The sequence below is a fragment of the Molossus molossus genome, unplaced genomic scaffold (genome assembly GCF_014108415.1).
Source record: "Molossus molossus isolate mMolMol1 unplaced genomic scaffold, mMolMol1.p scaffold_m16_p_12, whole genome shotgun sequence".
NCBI classification, from domain to species: domain Eukaryota; kingdom Metazoa; phylum Chordata; class Mammalia; order Chiroptera; family Molossidae; genus Molossus; species Molossus molossus.
The window spans coordinates 6062861-6085845 of NW_023425347.1; the positions used below are offsets into that span (position 1 = coordinate 6062861).

Consider the following 22985-nt stretch of genomic DNA (forward strand, 5'->3'; position numbering starts at 1 on the left):
GCTTAGTGCCCTGTGCAGGGCTAAAGCCATGAACCCTTCCCAGAGGAGCAATGCAGGGCCACAGTGCCTGCTTTCTCCTGACTTTCCCCCTAAGGACCCCGAGAAGTGCATCATGGGAAAATCTGTTCATCAGAAATATCTGACTGGAAAAGATGTCTTTCTCCCACAGTGCAATCTGACAGCCCCAGGCCCAACCACAGGAAGCCAGGATTCACACCCAGAACCTCCACGCACGGGCTTCCTCTTTTCACAGCCCTCTTCATGCTCATCCTCAAGGGCCAGGGAAGTAAACCCTACCAGGGAAAGAACAGATATGAACACACAGTCTTGTATGTCAGCCAGGAGGCTTTCAGGAATGAGTTTCTTTCTTTCTTTATATTTCATTTTTTTTAAAATATGTTTTTATTGATTTTTCATAGATGAGGAAGGGAGAGAGAGAGAGAGAGAGGAACATCCATGTGAGAGAGACACATTGACTGGCTGCACGCACATGACCCCAACCAGGGCCGGGGACAAACTGCAACGGAGGTACGTGCCCTTAGCAGAACCCGGGACTCTCTGGTCTGCAGGCCGACGCCCTAACTGCTGAGCCAAACTGGCCAGGGTGCTACTATTGATTTAATTGTAGAAGAAAAGTGCTTCCTTTTCACATACTTAGTAATAAATTAATAAGAAAGTGAAAAGCAAAACAAAACACTTAAGCAAATAACAATAATGCAACCTCCTTCGAACAAACAAACACACACCTGTAATGTTCTTAGAAGAAAACATTTGTGGTCATAAAGGTGCCTTCTCAATTCTAATGACCAACTGGGAACTTAATTGTCAAACAGGACCTTAATTTTCACCAGGACTGCATGTGGGCTGGTCTGCTGCCCTGAATATCTTCTATTAACCCAAACTCAGATGAATGTGCTATTTTTAAAAAAGTTTTCTTTATTGATTTTAGAGAGAGGAAGGAAGAGGAAGAGAGAGAGAAAAACATCAATGAGAGAGAACATCAAATCGCTGCCTCCTGCATGCCCCCCACTGTGGGGATTTGTCCCACAACTGGGGCATGTGCCCTGACCGGGAATCGAACCGGCGACCTCTTGGTACATGGGTCGACACTCAACCACTGAGCCACACCAGCCAAGCTGTGTTATTTTTTGATAAATTCAAAGCAAAAATCACTTAAATTAAGTCAAAGACTTCAAGAGCAAATTCTAAATATACAGATGACAGTACATCTTACAAGCTTTTTCAGTGAAAATCACAACAAATATTTTCTTTTTTTTTTTTTTTTATCCTCACCCGAGGATATTTTTCCATTTTTTGTACAGGGAGAGAGAGAGGAAGGGAGAGAGAGAGAGAAACATCGACGTGAAGGGACACATCGAGTGGCTGCCACCCGCACGACCAACCAGGGCCGGGGACAAAGTGCAACCGAAGTACGTGCCCTTAGCGGGAACTGAACCCGGGTCTCTCCGGACCGCAGGCCGACCCTCCAACCGCTGAGCCAAACCGGCCAGGGCACAACAAATATTTTCAAAAGCAGTAGCAGAAATAAGGAGAAACATCAGGTGTTAAGACAGCTGGAGTGAGAAGGTTCAGGTGTTGGCTGGTGTGTAACCTGAAAGGCAGGTGGTGCAAGGTTAGAGGGAGCCCAGAAGTGCAGAGAAAAGACCCTGCCTTCCTTGAAGCAGGTGGATGACGGGAGGGAGGCAAGTTTTCTGTGCTCCTTGTGGCCACACTAGCCAAGCTCCCCGCCCCGTGTGCAGTTGCTCACTGGGTCCTGGCGGCTGTCCTCCCTGGCTCAGACCATCTTCTCCATATCCATGCCTTTGTGTGGGCTCAAAGCCTTGTCACCCTCCTTAGCAGCCCAGGGATGGAAAGCACGGTGGCTTCCCTGAGTGTCACCACCACGTGAGAAGGAGTCGTGCCGAAGAAGTTCCTGCCCGCCTAACTTGGAGAAGGGGCATTGTCGGAAGGATTCTGAGCAGCTGGCCTCTGGGTACCCATCGGGCTCAGCTGAGTACTGGGAGCACCTGGACCACGGCTGTGAGCATGGAGGACACACTGCTGGAGGAGGGGCTCCAGTCCTACCTCCTTCCCTCACAGCTGCGGGTCCCCCAGGACAGCATCGCTCCCGGAACGAGGGGTGGCGCTCCAGGGCGGGAGGGAGTATGCTCCCAGAGACAGACCACAATTACGTGTAATGAACATTCTCCTTCACAGATCCTTCAGCTCTTACTTCTTTTCATCAGAACTCGGGCTCTTGAACGCTGCGAGGCTCAGCACCTCTGGCTCTGCCTCGTGGCTGGGGTCTCTCTCCCAGAGGCATGCAGGCCCAGGGCTAGTCTGGCAAGTTTGCCTATAACCGACTTCACTGTTTGCATGCAAACCATCAAATCACAACGTGTTTGAAAGAAGAAAAGTGCAATCAAAAGGCCTTTTGTTTCAGAAATCCCCAGTTGAGACTCAGGCTCTACCACTCACTAGCTGAGCAACCTTTGGAGGGTACTGAACTTCACTGTGCCTCTGTCCTTCTCTGTGAAAACAGTATCCCCAGCCCTGAAATTAAGCTGAACAGCTATGCAGCCCATGGCATACTTTTGGACTACAGTGAACATGTTTTTGTCTGCCTAGTACCACTTTCTGCCTTTATTCTAGACATCACATTCCCCCGTGGGTGGAGGCCTCTGCTCCTCTCCCACTCAACCTGGATTTCTGCGGGGCTTCCAAGCACAGAATTCTCTTTTCCAGACAAGAGGACAAGGGCTAAAAGCCTGCCCCATACTCTGGCTTCAGTGATTGGTCTGGAGATGACCACAGGACCCAATGGGGACAGCCAGACCCTCCCTTGGGATCCCTCTCAAGTGGAGAGCTATCAAACGGCTCTGTCCCCTGACTGTGTCAGGTGTGTCCTCAGAAACGCCGTCCATGAGGCCCTGTCGGGGACATGCTGAGGGAGCGGAGGTGGCACCCCGAGAGCAGTACAGGCAAAAGGCAGAGCAGCACCACAGGGCTCCAGACCCCCGACCCAAGTGTCCCTGAGGCCACTCCGGGTCCAGTTTCATCCCTTAAGAACAAAAGAATTCTGACGAGTAAAAATGCGCATTCGTTTTTCCCTCCTTCCTAATATAAATACTTTCATTATGCTTAAGGCTTTGTTTTATTAGCACAAATACTTCACACATCAAAAAATAAGAATTTATATATAGCATCCATCACAATTTTTGGAGCTTTACCGAACACACCTAATAATAGCATGTCAAGCTTGATTTCTTTAGAGAACTAAAAGGGCACCTATTTTTAGAAAATAAGGTGTTAATTTGCCTCCACTGTAGAGTGGAGGATATTCATTTTTGCTAAAGTATACATTTTATAAGAACTTTGGAGGATTATTTTAAAAAAATGTGAATTCTATATTTAAAACATGTTAAAAAAACAAACAAAAAACCACCTCAGTCCTAACATAAGCAATCCACAACACATTTTTAAGTCCACAAAAGAATATGGACAATTTCCTTGAAACATAAAATATCTTATTTAAATAATGAAATAGAAGGCATGAAAATAATATAGATGATTAAACTGCTTTGCAAAGATTATTTAATATCTTCCTGCTTTTTATTTTTATTCAATATTTCAACTCCTAGCATTAAAACTATATTTTTGCCTTCCATTATTAATCTTCTCTAGTTAATATAGTTAGTTTCTTGTACAATGTTTTTATGCAAAACAAATTTATAAGTCAAGTAGCTAGGTAAGGAAGAAATGTAGGTGAATATAAAATAACATGTAAAGTGATTCAGAAACAAAATTACCTTAAAATTACTACAAAAAAAAAATATTGGTTATGGGTCTACGGTCTTTCATTAATGTTTTAAAATGCAAAATGTTATAGAAAATCAGGTGAAATATTTCCAAAAAGATAAGCTCTTCAACATTCTCCAGTTTCCAAGGTTATTTTGACAAGTGATAAAACTATGTCATAAGTTAAATTGTCACAGATTGCTGTTATAATTTTTGAAGTAAGCGAACTACTTTATACATTGAATTGTTGGTTCATTTGAAAGAATGTGACTCGTCATGACCTGGTGGGATTGGGTACGTAACCATTGCTGGATAAACTGGATAAACCACCGTGCTCCTTACGCTCTGAGGTGGCTTTTAAATTAAACTTATTGGAGTGACCCTGGTTACTAGGATCACGTAGGTTTCACGTGTGCACTTCTATATTACAAGATGCATACTGCACTGTGTGCCCACCACCCAGTCAAACCATCGTCTGTCACCATATACAAGGCCCCCGCACCCCCACCACTGCCCACCCCTTCCCTCTGGAAACCATCACACTTGTCTGTGTCCATGAGCTGCAGTTTTATATCTCACATGAGTGAGTCATGTGGTTCTCAGCTTTTTCTGACTGACTATTTCGCTTAGCATGATATTCTCAAGGTCCATCCACATTGTCACAAATGACAGTACTTCATCTTTTCTTATGGCTGAGTAGTATACCATTGTGTATATGTACCACATCTTCTTTAATCGATTCTCTATTGAAGGACACTTTGGTTGTTTCCGTGTCTTGGACACTGTGAATAATGCTGCAGTGAACACAGGTGTGTGTATATCTTTGCAAATATGTGCTTTTGGTTTTTTCGAGTATATACCCAGGAGAGGGATTGCTGGGTCATATGGTAACTCCATTTGTAATTTTTTGAAGAATGACTAGACTGTTTTCCACAGTGGCTGTACCAGTCTCCATTCCCACCAGCAGTGAATGAGGGTTCCTTTTCCACACAACATCTCCAACACTTGTTATTGCTTGTCTTGTTGATAACAGCCATTCTAACAGGTGTGAGGTGGTATCTCATTGTAGTTTTGATTTGTACTTCCCTAATAGCTAGTGAGGTTAAACATCTTTTCATTTATCTGTTGGCCATTTGTATGTCTTCTTGGGAGAGTTCTGTTCAGGTCCTCTGCCCATTTTTTAAAAAAATTAATTTCTATTTTATTTTATTTTTTTAAATTAATTTATTTTTGTTACAGATGTTTCTCCTTTTTCTTCCATTGATATCCTCCTCCCGCCCCCTCCCCCAGTATTATTGTCTATGTCCATTGCTTATGCATATATGCATTAAGTTCTTTGGTTTATCTCTTCCCTCTCCCCCTCTCCACATCCCCTTCCTGTGAGGTTGGTCAGTCTGCAGCCTACTTCTATGTCTCTGGGTCTATTTTGTTCATCAGCTTATTTTGTTCATTATATTCCACAAATAAGTAAGACTATGTGATACTTGTCTTTCTCTGATTGGCTTATTTCGCTTAGCATAACACTTTCCAGGTCCCTCCAAGTCGTCTCAAAGGTAAGAGATCTTTCTTTCTCTTCTACCCATTTTTTAATTGGATTGTTTGTTTAGTGTTGAGTGTTATGCGTTCTTCATATCTTTTGGATAAGAAACCTTTGTTAGGGCTATTGTTTGCAAACATCATCTGCCATTCCAGTGGACGCCTCTTTGTTTTGTTGGCTGTTTCTTTTGTTGTAAAGAAGCTTTTTAGTCTGATACAGTCCCATTCATTTATTTTTGCCTTTACTTCCCTTGCCTTTGGAGTCAAGTTCATAAAATGTTGTCTACGCCCAGGGTGCATACGTTTAATACCTATGTTTTCTTCTATGTAATTTATTGTACATGGGGACAAACTGTGATCCAGTTTCATTATTCTGCATGTGGCTTTCCAATTTTCCCAGCACCATTTATTTGAAGAGGATTTCTTTTTCTCCAATGTGTGTTTCTGGCTTCTTTGTCAAAAATTACCTGCCCACATACATGTGGTTTTATATCTGGGGTTGCAATTCTGTTCAATGATCTTTGTGTCTATTTTTCTACCAATACCATGCTGTTTTGATTACAGTGGCTCTGTAGTATAATTTGAAGTCAGGGAGTATGATACCTGCAGCTTTGTTTTTTTTTTTCTGAGTATTGCTTTGGCTATTTGGGGTCTTTTGTGGTTCCATACATATCTGATAATTTTTTTGTTCTATTTCTTTAAAAAAAAATGACATTGGAATTTTGATGGAGATTGCATTAAATCTGTATATTGCTTTGGGTAATGTGGCTATTTTAACTATGTTTATTCTTCCAATCCATGAGAACAAACTATTTTTCCATTTTGTTGTGTCTTTTTCAATTTATTTTAATAATGCTTTGTAGTTTTCAGTATATAGGCCTTTCACATCCTTTAAGTTTATTTTCAGGAATTTCTTCTTTTGGTTGCAATTGCAAAAGGAATTTTTTTTCATTTATTTTTCTGAAGTTTTGTTAGTATACAAGAAGACAATGGATTTTTGTACACTGATTTTTATATCCTACTTTACTGTACTTATTTCTTGTTTCTAATAGTTTTTTTTGGTGTAAGATGACTTGTATTATCAAATATAGTATCTTAGATTAGAGATCAGTTTAGTTATGGTTGAACCAGAAGCAATTTCCAGAAACTTTGGCTTTATACTTTGGAGATCCCAGCCTTCTCCTGGTCTGTCTCCTTCAAACCATATGAAAGACAAAAGGTAGGTTCTATGACTGCTGCTGTTGAGGGCCCTTCATCTCCTGAGGGCAACCCTGAACTTATTAATGGCAGAATGAGAAATCCAGAGAATTATTTTTACCTCAGTTTATCAGATGATAAATTCAATCCAATTGTAATTAAATTCAACTAGCATTTATATGACCTTATGAATACTGGCGATGCGAGGAAAGAAGGAAAAGGAGGAAAATGGGAAAATGACCTAAACCTGATGCAGGTGCTCACTGAACTGTTCTCATGGGAAACCCTGGAGTTTTTAAGTCTTTACATTTTAAAGATATTATCCCCCCTGCAACCACCTCCATAGTAAAATTCCCCAGCTTCCAAAAATTCTTATTCCATTGTTGATTCATTAAAATGTCAATTTTTAAACCAAGTGTCTGACTGTCCGGGCAGAATGAAAGGTACAGAAAGGAGCCAGAACTGGACTCTGCCCTTCAGGGGCTGACTGGTGCACCAGGGATGTCTCAGATGACTACATCAAGGTCGAAGTCATAAGGACTTAGACTTGGCAACTGTCAAGGTTCATTTTAAACTTGAGATTCTAGAATTCTCTCAGGCTTTGCCTCTCAAACTGTGATCCATGGACCAGCAGTATAGCATCACTTCGTATCTTGTTAGAAATTCAGAATTTCAGGCCCCACCCAGATCTACTGATTCCAAATCCGCATTTCAACAAGTTCCCCAAGTGATTCACAGAAAATGAAAGTTTGAGAACTACGGCTCTACAGAAGAGAGATTCAGGAGAAAGGTGTTATGATTCTGATGAATGGCCCATTACTTCTCAGAAGGGGTCAGGTGTTAGACACAAAGAGATGTCCCATTAGATCCACGACCCCTGTCCCATACAACTGAGCAAGCTATTTCCTCCTCCTGCACCTGCCTTCCTCTGCTACGGGTCTCTGGTAATCCTCCTGGCCACACATTAGTGTGACTCTCTTTACTTCTTCTTGTCCCCAAAACAGGATCAATTGCCCAATTTTACTGAGTCTGCATTTTACTTATCCCTTCTACTCATTGCTGACAAATGTCATTTTCAATTACCCATTTCATTAATAGCAAACACTTATACAGAGCTTAGGATGTATCAGCCACTGTTTTAGGTACTTCACATATATTAACCTACCTAGTCTTCACACTGCCACTTTAGGGTAGGTAACTTTTTAAAATCCTCACCCAAGGAACCCTGGCCGGTTTGGCTCAGCGGTTGGAGCATCGACCTGAGAGTCCAAGGTTTGGTTCCCGCTAGGGGCACGTGCAAAACAAAAAAACAAAAAACAAAACCTCACCCAAGAATATGTACATTTATTTCAGAGAGAGAGATATCAACCCCATGTGCCCCAACTGGGGATTGAACCTGCAACCTAGGTACGTGCCTTGACCAAGAATCAAACCTGCAACCGTTTTTTGGTGGATGGGATGACGCTCCAACCAGTTGAGCCACCCAGCTGGGTGAGGTAGGAGCTCTCAATACCCCACACCCCAGTTGGGAGAATGAAGACACCGAGGGGATACACGCGTCCTCTAGGAAGGTGCAGAGTGGGGACTCAAACCCAGGGAATGTGGCACTGGGACTGCGCTTTCATGGCGCACCTCACTATGGCCCACTGTGTGCACATAAGGACGTGTCTTAGCAATGGAATCAAACCAGCTATTAAAATAAAGAAATTAAAACAGCGTAACTGGGAGGAAAAGGTATGCTCTCCTGAAGGTCTACAGAAGCACATGTCCCCAAACGGGGATGAAGCTGAGTTATGGAGTCTCATTACTATCCTTGGCCTTTTACGCTTTGTTCAGATCCTATGTCTTTCTTTGCTCATTTCTGCCTGGTTTCTGATGTGCCGACACCTTTCCCAAGAAGGACTCGATGGTCCTGCCAAAAGCTGAGATGCAGTGGGGACTCAGACGTGGACTTGCTGGTGGCCTCCCCACACCCCTCCCCCCAGCTGAGCCTGGTATGTAGCCCAGAGCAGATCCAGAGGAAGGAAATAGAAAAAAAAAAACAACAACAAACAATACAGCATAACTTGCAGACAGCATTCACAAAGCCATCATGACTTTATTATCTGGCCCTGAGCAGGAATTTTATATTTTCAGACAACTATGAAGAGTATGCAAGGTAAACATTCTGTTCCCACAACTCCAATGATCTGATACAGAAAGACCTGAAATAGGTACTGGGCACCCATGTGGTAACGGCCACCAGTGTGCCATGCTGTCTCTGAAAAGACTTTTTTTATCCTCAGTCGAGAACATTTTTCCATTTTTTATTCAGATAGAGTGGGAAGGAGAGAAAGGGGGAGAGAAAGAGAGAGAGAGAGAGAGAGAGAGAGAGAGAAACATTGACGTGAAAGGGACACATCAAGTGGTTGCCTCCTGCACGACCCAACCAGGGCCGGGGACAAACTGCAACCAAGGCACGTGCCCTTAGCGGGAACCGAACCCGGGTCTCTCTGGACAACAGGCCGACGCTCTAACCTCTGAGCCAAACAGGTCAGGGCAAGAGAAGACTCTTATTAAAGGGAGAAAGCAAGGTCTTTAGCTCATTTAGAATGATCACATCTCTCTTTTCTGGAAGAATTTGGAAAAAGTTTTTGACTCCAACAAAATTTTATATTCCATTCAAAGGCAATTTTTAATATACCACTACAAGCTTGATTTGTGGTTTAGTCTGTCATTTGAAACAAAATGAAGGTCACTGCCTGAAGCTTGAAATACATTTCGGGGAAACTGATTCCGCTGCTTTCTCGGGCCTTCCTACTAAGGGAGAAACTACCAGTGACGGGTATGACCTTAGGGAGAGGGAAAGAGGCAGACAGACCACACATCTGCTACTTTGTTTTGAAAGATAAGAACTTTTCCCAGTGGTAATCCACAGAACTCTGTTGTTCGTGTGGGATTTTAATATAAAATTTTAAATTAAGCTTGGAAAATGCTTGGTTAAACACATTTAACAGTTTCTTTGAACTGTCTATTTAAATCAGTTTCTTTAAATCTGGTGGTTCTCCAAGGGGGCTGTAATAGTCAGTGTGTCATAGATGAACTAGACACAGAATGCTTCTGCAGACATCTCCAAGGGCTGCATCCTGGTCTGTGAAAGACTGTGCTAGGTCCCAAACCAGGCCTTGAGCCCAGGGGATACAGGACAAAGGGATGACTTAGTGACTGAAGAGAGATTATCTCCAAGATGGGAGAATGGTCAAGGTTAATCCACTTTTCAAAAGAGAGTCTTATTTGGGGATTCATTTGCAAGACTATCCCTAATTTGAAAAAATTATGTGTAAGGTGACTTCTTACTGCAAAAGCATATAAGTTCATTATTAAAAATTTGGTTAAAGCCCTGGCCGGTTTGGCTCAGCGGTTAGAGCGTCGGCCTTCGGTCCTGAGAGACCCGGGTTCGGTTCCCGCTAAGGGCATGTACCTCAGTTGCAGTTTGTCCCCGGCCCTGGTCGGTTGTGCGGGTGGCAGCCACTCGATGTGTCCCTTTCACATCGATGTTTCTCTCTCTCTCTCTCTCTGTTCCTCTCTCTCCCCCCCACTCTACCTGAACAAAAAATGGAAAAATGTCCTCGGGTGAGGATAAAAAAAAAAAAAAAATTTGGTTAAAAAGAAATGTATACAGTAGAAGATTAAATGTCACCCATAATTCCTCCATTATTAAATTTTTGGTGTGTTTTCTTCTAATCTTTTGTAGGTAAATTTTTAGGGAATTTAGGTAATATAACAGATCTAAACTGCATGCTGTTTTTTTGTCACTTAATATTGTCATAAGCATATCTGTTATTCAAATTCCTCTTTAGCATTATCGTAGGAACTGTGTAAGTTGATCAAATTCACTTGAACATTCCTTGATGATGGTTACTTAAGTTCCTTGTTTTTTATTCTTTTTATTAAAAAAGTCAATTATAACCCTGGACTGTTTGACTCGGTGGTTAGAGCATTGGCCCATGGATCAAAGAGTCACAGGTTCGATTCTGGTCAAGGTCACATATCTCAGTTGTGGTTCAGTCCACAGGCCTGGTCTGGCTCATGTGGAGGGCAACCACTTGATGTGTCTCTTTCACATCAATGTCTCCCCATCCTCCCCCCCCCTCCCCCAACACACACACTCCCTCCCTCCCTCTCTATCTGAAGATAAATGGAAAAATATCCCTTGCGTGAGGATTAAAAAAAAAAGTCAACTATATTGAGGCATCATTTAAAACCAAAATGTGTAACAAAGTATATAGGTTATGAGTTTCGAAAAACGCATACACTCATATAACCACCACTATAATCAAGATACAAAGCACTTCTCCCACCCAAAGACTTCCTGTCCTTGTCCAGGTCCCTCACTCCACACTCAGCTTCAATCATGCTCATGCTTCCATCAGTACAAAGTGTTCTTTCCTGGAATATCACCATCAATTAAGATGCTAATTGTGGATTTTTCTCAGAGGTCATTTGTCAGCTTGAGAAAATTTCCTTCAGGTGCTAGTGTGTTTAAAGTTATTTTCATTTTTAATAATAAATAGTTGTTAAATTTTTTCAGATGCTTTTCTGCATCTATCGAAAAAAATCATAAGGTTTATCTCTTTTGTTTTCTTAATATGGTGAATTACATTGGTTTTTAAATGTTAAACTAACCTTACATTCCTAGGATAAATCCCAGTTGCTCATGGTATATTAAGTGTTTATATGTTGCTAGATTCAATTTGCTAATTTTTTAGTGATTTTTTTGTTTCTATGTTCATGTGGAATATTAATCTATACTTTTTTTTTCTTGTAATGTCTTCGTTTTGAGTAGGTAATGCTGGCCTCATAAAATGTGTTACTATGTAGTCCCTCTTCTAGGAGTATAGAGGAACGATATTATTTTTTTCCTTAAATGCTGAAATACAGTTTATTTAACAGATATAGAAATGTTAAGATTTCTATTTTTTTTGTCAATTTTGGCAATTTGTGTCTTTCACACAATTTTGTCCATTCCCTCTAATTTGACAAAGTCATTGACCAAAAGTTGTTCATAATATTTCCTTATTATTCTCTTACTGTCTGGAGGATCTGTAGTAATGTTCCCTCTTTTATTTAGATACCATTTGTGTCATCCTTTTTTTTGCCCTGATCAGTCTGACACAGGTGTATCCAGGATTTGGTCACACTGAACTTCCCTATTGTTTTTTTTTTTTTTTTTTTTTTTAAGAGAGAAAGGAAGGAGAGAGAGATAGAAACATCAATGTGAGAGAGAAACATCGATCGGTTGCCTCCTACACGCTCCCTATTGGGGATCGAGCCTGCAACCCGGGCATGTGTCCTGACCGGGAATCCAACCAGGACCTCTCAGTCCATGGGACTGACACTCAATCCACTGAGCCGCATCGGCCGGCTTCCACCAATTTTTTATTTCATCAGTGTCTATTTTTATCTTTATTATTTCATTCTTTCTGGTTGCTTTGGGTTTAATTTGCTGTTCTTTCTATAACCTCTTAAGATGGAAGCTTGGATAACTGGTTTGGTATCTTCTTTTTAAAAAAAGAAATTTTTTTTTCTTTATTGACTTTTAGAGAAAGAGGAAGGAAGAGGGAGAGAGAGGTAGAAACACTGATGAGAGAGAACATCGACTGGCTGCCTCCTGCATGCCCCCACTGGGGATCGGGCCCACAACCCGGGCACGTGCCCTGACCGGGAATCAAACCGGTAACCTCTTGGTGCACGGGTCGCCGCTCAACCACTGAGCCACACTGGCCAGGCTCTTTCTTCTTTTTAATATTAATATTCAAAGCCACACACTTCTCTTTAAGAACTGCTTTAGCTGTAGTCCACATATTGTGGTATGCTGTCTTCATTTTCATTTAGTTCAAAAATATATTTTCATTTCTCCTGTAATTTTTTCTTTGACCTGTGGGTTATTTAGAAGTACGTTATCTGGTTTTCAAATATTTAGGGACTTCTAATATTTTTCTGTTATTGATGTTTAATTAAATTTCATTTCATTAAGAAAGACTTTTAATTCTTCAAAATCTGTACAGACTTCTTTCATGGCACAGAATATAGTCCATCTTGGTGAATGTTTAAAGTGCATTCAAATGCGCATTCTGCTGTTTTTCGTTAGATGGGCAATATGTTCCTATAAATATCAATTAGGTCAAGTAGGTGTATTAAGTTGTTCAGGACCTCTTCATCCTCAAACATTTTCTTCCCACTGTTCTGTCACAGAGAGAAAGGTGTTGTAGTATGCAAATATAAGGTGTACTTGTCTATTTTCCCCCAGTTCGGTCAGTATTTAGAAATAACTATAATTGAGTTATACTATGTATTTAAAATTATGTCTTCGTAATGAATTGAACCCTTTAAAATTATGAAATAATTCTTTATTCCTTCTGATTAAATGAAGTCTAATTTGTCTCATATAAATATAGCTGCTCCAGCTTTCTTTGGTTAGTGTTCATATGTTTTCTTTGTTCAACTTTTACTTTTAACTTATCTATGTGTTCAAATTTAAAGTGTGTCTCTTGAAGGTAACATATTGTTTTTTTTATCAAGTCCAACAACATCTCCCTTTTAACTAGAGTATCTATAATGGATGCAATTATCAATAGTTACTATTTGTTTTCAATTTGTCCCACCTTTTATTTGTTCCCATTCCCTCTTTTTCTGTTCTAGATTGAGTAGTTTTTTAGAATTTCATTTTAACTCCACTATTGGTTTACAGCTATTTTTTTTAAGTAGTTTCTTTAGAGATTAAAGTTTGCACTTTAACTTATTGCAGTCTATCTTCAAATAATTTTATACAATTTCACATCTAGTGTAAGAATCTTACAAACAATCCAGGGTGGGGCAAAAGTAGGTTTACAGTTGTGAATAAGCGAAACACAGTGTTTATTCTTCTATTTCAATTATTGTATTAATTTTTGTATTATTTTCCATATGAACAATGGCAGAGCTACTTTGCCCCACTCTGTATAATTATGAAATGCTTCCATCCTGTCCCCATACATTATGCTGCTGTTGTCATACAATTTATTTATATATGTTAGAAACAAAAACATATTGTTATTATTTTTACTTTCAACAGTCAATTACCTTTTATAGAAATTTTAAAATGAGGGAGAAAAATCTTTTATATTTTCCACATATTTATTCTTTCTCTTGCTCTTCATTACTCCATATAGATGCAAGCTTCAAACTAGTATAATTTTCCTCTGTGTAAATGTTTGCTGGCAATAAACTATCTCAGCCTTTGCCTGTCTGAAAAAAGTATTAAATTCACCTTCATTTTTGAAATAGGTAGCTAGGTATAGAATTCTAGGTTGTAGGTTTCTTTCAGCAGTTCAAATATGGTGCTCCATTATCTTCTGCCTTGCACAGTCTTTGGTAATAAAACATTCTTATAATTGTTCCTCTGTAAATAATACTCTTTTTCTTCCCTGGGTGTTTTTAAGATGTTCTCTTTAGCATTTATCTTTAGTAATTTGATTATGATGTAGTCTGGTGAGATTTTCTTTTTGCTTATTGTACTTAGGACTTATCAAGGCTCTTGAGGATCTGTGGTTTTATTGTTTTCATCAAATTTGGGAAAATTTTGGCCATTATTTAATTATTATTTCTGTGCCTCTGCCCCCACCCTTTTTGCTCTGGATCTCCAATTACATAAATGTTAAATGTTTGATATTGTCCCACGGGTCACTGAGACACCCCCTCCCCTGCCCTGCCCCGGCAAATCTTGTTCTTTGTGTGCTTCATCTTGGATGATTTTTACTATTATGTCCATAAGTTTGTTCACTAGTCTTTTCCTCTGCAGCATCTAATCTGCTGTCAATGCCAGAATAATTTTTTTTGTTGTTGTTGTCCTCACCTGAGGACATTTTTCCATCTTTTGTTCAGATAGAGTGGGAGGGAGAGAGAGGAACAGAGAGAGAGAGAGAGAAACATTGACGTGAAAGGGACACGCCAAGTGGCTGCCACCCGCACAACCAACCAGGGCCGGGGACAAACCACAACCGAGGTACGCGCCCTTAGCAGGAACTGAACCCAGGTCTCTCTGGACCGCAGGCCGACGCTCTAACCATTGAGCCAAACTGGCCAGGGCCAGAATGAATTTTTTATTTCAGACACATATTTCATCTCTGGAAGGTCCTCTTAATTCTTTTTAAATATGTATTTTCCCTCTCCACTATATTCATGCATTTCTTAAAATACTTGAACATACTTATAGTAGCTATTTTAACATCCTTGTGTGCTCAGACCATCACCTCTATTATTCCTCAGTCAGTTTTTATTGATTGCTTTTTTTGTTGGTTATAGATCACATTCTCTTGCTTCTTGACACTTCTACTCACTTTTGATTGAATGTTAAATGATAATGTTGTTGCCCTAGTCAGTTTGGCTCAGAGTTAGAGTGTGGCCCACAAACCCCACAGTCATGGGTTTGATTTCTGGTCAAGGGCATCTACCTGGGTGGGAGGCTTGATCCCTGGCCCTGGTTGGGCTCATGCAGGAGGCAACTAATCAATGTGTATCTCTCTCGCATTGATATTTCTCTCTATCTCTCTCCCTCTCTCCCTTCCACTCTATCTAAAATCAATGGAAAAACATCCTTGGTGAGGATTAACAAAAAACAAAAGGGAATTTTATGTTGTTGAGTCTAGATTTTACTGTCTACTTTGAAGAACATTATCCTTTGTTATGATAGGAGGCTAAGTTATTTGTGTCCAGTTTGATTCTTTTGAAGTTACTATTTAAACTTTGTTATCCTGAGTCTAGAGTAGTCTTTCCTCTAGCTATTTGTCCCTTACTGGGGCACGGCCCTTCTGGAGTCTGTACTGCCTTCCCTGAGAGACAAACAAGGTCTCTCCATGGCTGGCTGAAACTCAAATGCATCCCAGACATAAGGTCTAAGAAGCATTTTGCAGCTCCCAAATAGTTCTTTGTCCAAGCTTATGGAATTTCTTCTTATACGCTTACATCTTTTTATTCAGTAAAGACTTAATGGGATCCTGGCGCAGATTTCTGGGAGTTTTTTCTAGGACTCTACCCCACAATATCCAGGTGCCTCGAACTCTTTGAATTCTGATCTTTTCCTACTCAACTCAGCAACACATTTGTTCTGTGCTTGAAATTCTCCCATACCCCATGGTTAAGACTGCGCTCCAGGAAGAAGGACAGTTTACGGCAAAGCTCACCTCATCTGCTTCTTTTCTATCAGGAATCACAGTCCTGAAATGCCTGTTATCTGATGTCTGCAACAATTATTTGATATATTTCCTCTAGTTTACTTGTGTTTTAAGATAGAAAGTTTCATCATAGCTAGAAGTAGAAGTCCTACTTTATAATTTAAAAATGAATGTTGGAAAACAATTTGGCAGCTCCTCAAAAAGTTAAACATGACCCAGGACTTCCTCTCTTAAGCGTATACTGACAGCAGGGACTCAGACATTTGTATACACATGTACATAGCAGCATTATTCACAATAGCCACTCGTTGGAAGCAAGCCAAGTGTTCCACGACAGATGAGTGGATAAACAAAATACACTACACACATATAATAAAATATTATTCAGCCTCAAAAAGGAATGAAATGTCAACAAATACTTCAGCATAGATGAACCTCGAGGACATTAGGCTCTGAAATAAACCAAACACAAGAGACAAATACTGTATGATCACATGGTTTCAGTTGGAAAATATTAAAAAGTTCTGGAGATGGATGGTGGTAATGGTTGCATAACACTGTGAATGTACTTCATGGCAGAATTACGTGATTAAAATGAGGACTTCTGGTCAATGGTAGAGTACACAAACACTGGGCTTGCGTCCTCCCACAACCACATCAAAATTGCGACTAACTTATAGAACAACCACTCTTAAGAACAACCTGAAGACTAGCTGAACAGAACACCTGTGACCAAGGAAACACGGAAACCGTGTGGGGATTGGTAGGAGAGGCGGACACCTGAGACAGACTGATCCCACACCCACACGCGGTGGTTAGGAAACAGGAAAAGCATCTCAGCTGTGGAGCCTTCCCCTGAGGAGTGAGGGGTCCCAGGCCCATGTTGGGCTCCCCAGCTGGGGCACCGCTGTGGGGAATAGGAGTCCCCACACGTCCGGCTATCAAATCGGCAGGTTCATCGAGGTGATAACACAAGGCTGCTACACACCTAGGTGACCTCGGTAAGAGCCTGAGTACAACTCATTTGCTTAAAAACACTCACCCTGAGCTCCAGCAAAAGGACAGTAGCTCAAAAAGGATCAGGGACATAGGGTGGGGAACTGGAGTATCTGGCTTCCGGGCAAGGGCTGGAGGGGCAGCTCTCTCTAGGACAGTAGTATTGGCAGGTGCCATTGCTCCTTTGTGGAAGCGTCTCCCCAGACAGCCTGCAGGTGCAGACAAGGCCAGATCCGAGTCTCCACTAACGTGGCTCACACCCTCACCCCACTCTGGTGATTTCCAGAGACCCCGCCCCGCCCAACTCTTTCAGGATCTGTTATACACAAACAGCTGCCCTCAGGCTGCACTGCAGACTTTCCTAAAATTCCCAAAGGTCCACAGCCCTTAAAAAAGCAGCAACTGGCCTCAGAGTGCTATGTATATTTTGCTAAGCAGCCCTAAGCCCCGTACTAGTGGTAGTCGGACTCAGTTTGTAGCATAGCCTCCAGCAGGAACTGCAAGCCCAGCACAGGCAGCTACATCACTTTGTAGCTCTTACCAGGAGGTCCTGAGCCAGGTGCTGGCAGGAACCAACCATGGCCTGCACTGCAGCCGAGCCCAAGCGACCCCAGAACCCACAAACCCAGTGGCCAAGTTCAGATCACACCAGAGTACCGCCCAATTAGTGCCACAAACAAGATAACCAGAGGGTGGACTTGGCAGGCACCAGAGCCCTGCAAAAATGAATCCTGATCCATGGTGTCAGCCCCAGCTCATCTGCTGTAGTCACGGGGTAGAGCTGGTTAGCCAATCCCACCCACGGATGTGCCAATAGCAATCAAGGCTCGAATAAAACAAGAAGGCATATCAACCCACACAAGGGACAGGTGACCAGGGAGACTGTGCAGCTGGGCCCCACAGAACAGGGTAAACTCCAGAAATAGATAAATTCCTAGAAACATAATCTTCTAAGTCTGAATGAAGAAGAGAAAATATGAGCAGATCAATAATTACTAATGAAATTAAATTAGTAATCAAAAATCTCCCAACAGACAGAAATCCTGGACCAGATGGCTTCACATGTAAATTTCACCAAACATTTAAAGAAGAACTAATACTTATCCTTCTTTTTTTTTTTTATCCTCACCCGAGGACATTTTTCCATTTTTTTTTCAGGTAGAGTGGGAGGGAGTGAGAGGAACACAGAGAGAGAGAGAGAAACATTGACATGAAAGGGACACATCGAGTGGCTGCCACCCTCACAACTGACCAGGGCCGGGGACAAACTGCAACCTAGGTACGCGCCCTTAGCGGGAACCGAACCCGGGTCTCTCAGGACCGCAGGCCGACGCTCTAACCGCTGAGCCAAACCGGCCAGGGCAATACCTATCCTTCTTAAAGTATTCGTTTATGATAAAAACTCTAAGCAAAGTGGGAATAGAGGAAACATACCTCAAAATAATAAAGGCAATATAGCCCTGGCCAGTTTGGCTCAGCAGTTAGAGCATCAGTCCGCAGACCAGAGAGTCCCGGGTTCGGTTCTGGCTAGGGGTGCGTGTGTGTGGGGGACCACTCGGTGTGTCTCTCTTGTGTCAGTGTTTCTCTCTCTCTCTCTTCCCCCCCTTCTCTCCTGCTCTGTCTGAGGATAAATGCAAAAATGTCCTCTGGTAAGGATTAAATAAATAAATAAATAAATAAATAAAGGCAATATATGTCAAAGCCACAACTAACTTCATACTCAGTGGTGAAAAGCTAACAGTGTTTTCCTTAAGATCAGGAACAAGACAACATCCACTTTTGCCACTTGTATGCAACACAGTATTGGAAGTCCTTGACATAGCAATCAGAGAAGAAAAATAAAAAAAAGTCATCCAAACTGGAAAAGAAATAAATCTGTCATTATTTTTTGCAAATGACATGATACTGCATAGAGACAACCCTAAAGACTCCACCAAAAAATGATTAGAACTGATAAATGAAGTCAGTAAAGTAGAAGGATACAAAATTAATATCCATAAATTGCATTTTATAAAACAATAAGAAACTATCAGAAAGAAAAATTAAAGAAGCAACTCCACTTACAATTACATAAAATATACCTAGGAATGAATTTAACTTCATTCATAAGGAGGTAAATGACCTGAACTTGAATAATTGTAAGACACTGAAGAAAGAAATTAAAGGAGATACAAATAAATTGAATTTATCATGTTCATGGAATGGAAGAATTAACATCATTAATGCCATACTACCTCAAGAAATCTATTGATTCAATGTAACCACTATCAAAATACCAATGACATTTTCTTCAGAACTAGAACTAATAATCCTAAAATTCATAGGGAACCACAAAAGACCCTGAATACCCAAAGTAATCTTGAGAACGAAAAACAAAGTTGGAGATATCAGGCTACCTAATATCAAACTATACTATAAGGCCACAGTAATCAAAACAGTATGGTACTGGCATCAAAATAGACACAGATCAATGAAACAAAATAAACAGTGCAGACATGCGTATATGGTCAACTTATATATGACAAAGGACGCAAGAACATACAGTGGGGTAAGGATAGTCTATTCAATAAATGGTACTGGAAAAACTATACAGATACATGTAATAAAATAAAAGTTTCTTATACCATATACAAGAATAAACTCACAATGAATTAATTTGGACTTAAATAGAAGACCCAAAACCATAAAACTCCTAGAAGAAAACACAGGCAATAAACTGGACATTGGTTTTAGCAATATTTGGGGGGATATCTCTCCTTGGGCAAGGGAAGCAAAAAACAAAACAAAAAAACCAAACGGGACTACATCACATTAAAAAGTTTTTGCACGTGGAAGAAAACCAACAACAAAACAAAAAGATAACCTACTGAGTAGAAGAACATATTCACCAATGATACATCTGATAAGGAGTTAATATCCAAAATATAAAAAGAGCCCTGGCTGGTGTGGCTCAGCTGGTTAGGCATCATCCCGTGCACTGCCTGTTGGATTCCTTGTCAGGGCATATGCCGGGGTTGCAGGCTCGATCCCCACGGGGGTGTGCTGGAGGCAGTCGATTGATGTTTCTCTCTCACACCGATGTTTCTATCTCTCCTTTCCTCTCTCTCTAAAAATTAATAAAATCTTGATATATACATATAAAGAACTCATACAACTTAACACCAAAAAACACACAGTCCAATTTAAAAATGGGCAGAGGACCTGAATAGACACTTTTCCAAAGAGGACATACCTCTGAAAAGATGCTCAATATCACTAATCATCAGAAAGATGCAAATTAAAACCACAATGAGATATCACCTCACACCTGACAGAAAGACTATTATCAATAAATCAACAAACAGCAAGTGTTGGTGAGGATGTGGGATGGTAAATTGGTGCAGTCTATAAATTGGTGCAGTCTCTATGGAAAACAGCATAGAGGTTCCTCCAAAAATCAGTAGAGCTAACATACAACCCAACAATTCCATTTCTGGGTATTTATCCAAAGACATCTAAAACAACAATTTGAAAAGAGATATGCATCCCTGTGTTTACTGTGGTATTACTTACAATAGCCAAGATATGGAAATAACTGAAGTGCCCCTTGACAGAGGACTGAATAAAGAAATAATACATACATGCAATGGGATATTAGGCAGCCATAAAAAATGAAATCTTACCATTTGTGACAACATGGGTGGACCTAGAAGGTATTATGTTAAGTGAAACAAGTCAGACAGAGAAAGACAAAAACCATATGAGTTCACTTATATGTGAAATCTAAAAAAACAAGATAAATGAATAAATAACACAGACTCATAGATACAGAGAACAAAATGATGGTTGCCAGATGGGAGGAGGTTGGAGGGATGAGTGAAAAAGGTGAAGGGATGAAGAAGGAAGAAATACAAATTGTCAGTTATAAAAGTCACAGAGAGGTAAAGTACAGCATAGGGAATTTAATCAATAATATTGTAATAACAACATCATGTTAGACATGCACTAGACTTATCGGGGACATACCTTCATAAATCATATAAATGTCTAATCACTATGCTGTATATCTGAAATAGTATAAGATTAACTTTCAGGGGGAATTAAAAAATAAAACATTTATTAAAAAATAAAAATGTCTAGAATAGTAAATTTTATTACACACACACATATATATGTTTGTTTTGTTAATCCTCACCTGAGGATATTTTTCAATTGATTTTATTTAGATAGAGTGGAAGGGAGGGAGGTGTGGGGGAGAGAGAGAAACATCAATGTGCGAGAGACACATTGATTGGTTGCCTCTGCACAACCCTGATCAGGCCCGGGGATGGAACCTGCAGCCAGGTAGGTGCCCTTGACGGGAAATCAAACCCGAGACCTTTTGGTCCGCAGGCTGATGCCCTGATCACTGAGCCAAACTAGCCAGGGTTGTTATATACATTTTTTTTACTGCAGTAAAATAACTGCCAAACATGAATCTTCCGATCTTCCACGTATAATGATTTCCCACAAATCTTTCAACTATTCCAATAAAAATCTGCCTTCAAAATTTTCTAAAGCAACCAAGTGAATGTAGTGCATGAGTATAAACTAGATCATTTTCATATACAGGATGTGGCAAAGTACATTTATAGATGTTTGTATGGAAAATAATTCAATAATTCAGAAACAAGAATACAACAATAAACTGTGTTTAGCGGACGTACAACTGTAAATCTACTTTTGCCCATCCCTATACAGTATAGCATTCACTCAGCTGGCAAAACTTAAATCGGATCTGACAATTAGACAGCAGCGATTTCTCACAGTGATTGTCCCAATTTTGATGTTTGCACTGCGTTTATATGAGAAAATGTCTTTGTTTATAGGAAATAAACACAAAAGTCCCGGGTGACGGGGCATCAGGCTGGCAACCTATTCTCAGTGGTTCAGAGAAGATTGTTTGTAATGCATTTGAAACTTTTCTGTAAGTTTTTAATGGATTCAAAAATTTAAAATACAAATTGAAAGTATTAAAAAAGATTGTGTAGCTCTGGCCAGTCTGGTTCAGCGGTTAGAGCGTCGGCCTGCGGTCCTGAGAGACCCGGGTTCGGTTCCCGCTAAGGGCACGTACCTCGGTTGCAGTTTGTCCCTGGCCCTGGTTGATTGTGCGGGAGGCAGCCACTCGATGTGTCTGTTTCACGTCGATGTTTCTCTCTTTCTCTCTTCCTCTCTCTCCCTCCCACTCTACCTGAACAAAAAATGGAAAAATGTCCTCAGGTGAGGATTAAAAAAAAAAAAGATTGTGTAATGTTATCATATTGACTAGTAAGAGTACAATTAGTTACAGTAATATCATAGTATACCATATATAAACCATAATTAAAAATTAAAAACCTTTCAAAAAGTGAAAATATTTTAAAAATGAAAAAGGCAAAAGAAATTTTAAAGAGACTGTTTAGATGGTGACAAGCACGTCACATAAAACATAACGATTTGGCTGGTCCACGGGCCAGGGCCAAATATAACGGTTTGCATGTGTGATAACAAAGGCCGGCCCATGCTGAGACTCCCTACATTGCTTTACAAGAGAGGAAAGAGGGAAAAAGACAAAACTGAGGCAGAATAGCAAGTGTATATACAAACCTGCCAACAAATACCTGATGAGTGACCAGACATCAGCTCTCAGTTATACTTACACAATGGTCTTTCCAATGTGCAAAAATGACTTCTCTACGAATTCCCGGACACTGTGGACTTCCCCAGTAGCTATGACGAAGTCCTCCGGCTCATCGTTCTGCAACATCAGCCACATAGCCTGGAAAGAGACAGGCAAATCCAAGTTAAAGCTGCGGCCAGCTGCCACTTGGGAAATATAATGTTATCGAACACACGTAATTGGGTATGGACATTGTCAAAAGGTAAACGGAGGCACATTGCATTTTTTTTTTTTAAAGAATGTACAGTGATACCTCGGTTCTCGAACGCCTCGGTTTTCGACCAAATCGGTATTCGACCAGGAGATTCGAGAAACTTGTCTCGGAATCCGAACAAATATTTGGAACTCGAACTTCCGAGATGAGCCGAGTTGAGCCAAATGGCGTTCATTCGGCCCAGCGCGCCTTGCTTGCGTCATCAGTGTGAGTGCAGAGAGAGAGTCACGCTTTGTGGAGTCACGCTTTCCTATTGGTTTCATTGCTTCGGTTCTCGAACAATTCGGTTCTCGACCGTCCTCCTGGAACGAATTATGTTCGAGAACCGAGGTATCACTGTATTTGATCATACCTCTGAATAGAGCAGTGCTAAACC

General features: G+C 40.7%; 1 protein-coding gene across 1 annotated transcript in view; it reads right to left on the reverse strand.

Annotated features, from left to right (window-relative positions):
* GMDS (GDP-mannose 4,6-dehydratase) overlaps positions 1-22985 on the reverse strand; it is a 663665-nt gene that overhangs the window by 103950 nt on the left and 536730 nt on the right. The window contains exon 8 of the mRNA XM_036256635.1: positions 22376-22494. Within this exon, the coding sequence (XP_036112528.1) occupies positions 22376-22494 (119 nt within the window). The remainder of the gene's footprint in view (positions 1-22375; positions 22495-22985) is intronic.